We start from the raw sequence: 2,843 nt of genomic DNA, 5'->3' as shown, positions 1-2,843 counted from the left end.
GCCCATTTGGTTGGCTATTTTTTAAATAACTGAAATACACTTTTTGACTTTACAGGAAAAAAAATGAATGTTTTTGAGGTATCAAAATATTAAATATACTGCTTTTTAAGTGGCGATTTTATTATTTAATCCTTAGACCAGTTATGTTTTGGATATCCATACATCAAAACTACTCAAAAAGTACATTTCAAATGGCTGAATATCTGGATATCTCAATCGACACTCTTCCTAATACAAATTTCAGAGTTCCTCCCATGCATGTGCTTTTTATTAGAAATAAATATATATTTAAAAATCTTATAAATCTGTGGAATATTTATTYGTTTAGTAAAAATGAGGCAGTACAGATTCTCCTAGTTAAATAAGGTATATTCTAGATAGAATGTACTTCATTGACATTAATACACARGAATGTGAGAAGTTACAGAATTTGTCAAAGAAAAATGACATTTCATAGGAGATTTCAGAGCTGAGCTAACTTTTAATTTATATGATAAATCGGCTTGCCATTTGGATCACGTGATCCAGGCGCCTCCCACTCCTGTGACGTTCACCGTCTCTCATGTCGCTACACGGATGTGGATTCACGGCGAGCGTTTAACGCTTTTTCTCGCTACCACGGCTGTCAGCTAAAAGAAATGGAGCGGTGAGTTGTATTTCTACCCAGCGGACACACTACAGTTGTGTGTTGGATGCACAAATGCGTGACAAATAAACGTTTAAAACTTTTGTTTCCTTTCCATCTGCTACCATAAATGCTAGCTAGCGGTGTGTTTACGTTCCACATCCGCATTGGCCACGATGCCTGCGACAAATGAAAGGTTTTGTTAATTTGTTGTAACACTAACGTCTTTTTCTGGTGACAGGCTGGCCCCCATGCGGCTCTARACTTTGTCTAAAAGACATTTTGTCTTGGTTTTTGTGGTGTTCCTGGTCTGCTTTGGCCTCACAGTCTTCGTTGGAATCGCAGGTAAAGAAAAGCAGAGATCTCAGCAGGAAGACATTAATGTATCATTCATCCAACTTCATCCAGTTGTTAAATTTATTTGTAGGTCCGAAGATCACTTTTGAGCAGGAGCACAATGGTGAWCAATTGGTGATTAAAAATGCTTCTGTAAAGGTAAGATATTTCCAGTGTGTAGTTTCTGATAAATACATGTAAACACAACAAAAGCTTAAGCACACAAAATAAAACCCATAGAATATCAAAATGCCAAGTGACTTGACTTTTTTCATGTTTTATAATAATTTTCATTGTTTTTCTTTAAGCTGCTGTTTCTTTTGTGTGTTTTCAGACTGGACCCTTTAGTCTAGATTCTCCTCCTCTCACCACCTACAACCAGCAGCTGTGGCTCACCTGTGTGATGCAGACTGAAAACAACAGTAAGAACATATGAAGAGTCGTTTAGCCTAGGAGTTGAATGTTAAAAGTTTTTCTTAAACATTATTATCAGTGCTACACTCTGATAACTTTATCATTTACGCCGTTATATATCTAATAAAATATTACTGCTGTCTGCGTCAGTTGGAGACTTCAAGCAGCCGTTTGAGATAAACGTTGACCTGAAGGGAGTGGTGCACGACGCCAGCGTGAGGCACATCAAGACCGTGCAGCAGAAATCACGGACACTCCACTGCGGCGCTGTAAGTGTCAAGAGTTGATTAAAAAAAGGATGAAAATGCAAACTTAAGTTTATGAATACTGAATTTGATGGCTGTGTTAAACTGATTTCCGCAGTGCAGCCTGTAAGGATTTATTTTTTAATTTTTCAGAAATGTGATGAAATCATTGTGCTGCATTTGGGTTACCTGAACTACACCAAATACCAGGCTACAGTCAGCTTCAAGGGTCTCGTAAACATCACCTATGATATCAAGGTCAAATTTTTGGTAGGTGGAAAAACTCTTCTTCCTCTACATTCAAGCTTACGGTGCCTAAAGGAAGCACTGATGGGTTTAGAGAGAACTTTGAGACAGTACTTATTAACTATAATTGTTTTATGACAGCACTAAAAACTATCTGTACACGTATTTTACAARCTTTTAACCTATTTGTTTTCTATTCTCTTGATTTTACCCCCTCAGTGGAAAACATACAATCCCACCTTCTCACAAGTGGAAATATGGTTTCGGTTCGTTTTTGTGGTGCTAACCTTCATGGTGACAGTAAGAACATTTACCAGGACGTTAGCATTTTCAGCGTTCCCGATTTAAACCGATTCTCTTTAAATAAACCGGTTCTGTATGGAGGACGGACAAGTTTAACTGACTTTGTGTTTCAGTGCATGTTCGCTCACTCATTGAGGAAGTTCTCCATGAGGGACTGGGGCATCGAGCAGAAGTGGATGTCGATTCTGCTCCCGTTGTTGCTGCTGTACAACGGTGAGATTTGGACTCTTTCTGAAGCTGTGCACATTTAAAGCACRCGGGTTCTTCCTGGTTACACACAACTCCATCATTTGGTTTTCACAAACATGGATTMAATTCCAAAGTATAGTTTTTAACAAGCCAGCATGCAGGGATGGTACAAGGTCAATAAATACACATTTTAATGCTTTGATCAGTTTGTAATCAAAAAAACTAAGTAGATGTTAATCGTTTTTCTTCAGTCAAAACTTGTTCCAGTAAWATGTGACCCATTACATCGAAATGAGGATTATGTTCAAAAGTGGGATGTGGAGAAATAGGCAGATATAGGGTTTTGATTTATACGTGTTCAAAAATTGCATTTTGTCAAAATGTAATGTATAAATGCTTTATCAAGCTATCATTTAAATGAACTGTCGGAAATATAATCCTAAAAATCTTTCGAAGCATTTTTTTGAACATTAGCAACAAAAAAA

The 2,843-nt window shown here is 37.3% G+C and overlaps 1 protein-coding gene across 2 annotated transcripts in view; it reads left to right on the top strand.

Annotated features, from left to right (window-relative positions):
* The window catches only part of tmem181 (transmembrane protein 181), a 9,750-nt gene that overhangs the window by 1,561 nt on the left and 5,346 nt on the right, over positions 1 to 2,843 (top strand). The window contains 8 exon segments of one of the 2 annotated variants that reach the window (XM_013999843.1): positions 510 to 646; positions 867 to 970; positions 1,053 to 1,120; positions 1,296 to 1,383; positions 1,526 to 1,644; positions 1,774 to 1,890; positions 2,086 to 2,166; positions 2,283 to 2,382. In XM_013999843.1, coding sequence (XP_013855297.1) covers positions 639 to 646; positions 867 to 970; positions 1,053 to 1,120; positions 1,296 to 1,383; positions 1,526 to 1,644; positions 1,774 to 1,890; positions 2,086 to 2,166; positions 2,283 to 2,382 — 685 coding nt within the window. In that variant the 5' untranslated portion in view covers positions 510 to 638. 2 annotated transcript variants of the gene reach the window in all.

This window comes from Austrofundulus limnaeus, unplaced genomic scaffold, assembly GCF_001266775.1.
Source record: "Austrofundulus limnaeus strain Quisiro unplaced genomic scaffold, Austrofundulus_limnaeus-1.0 Scaffold2508, whole genome shotgun sequence".
Lineage (NCBI taxonomy): Eukaryota > Metazoa > Chordata > Actinopteri > Cyprinodontiformes > Rivulidae > Austrofundulus > Austrofundulus limnaeus.
Note: the sequence above shows the minus strand (reverse complement) of the source record. Positions and strands in the feature narration are given on the sequence as shown.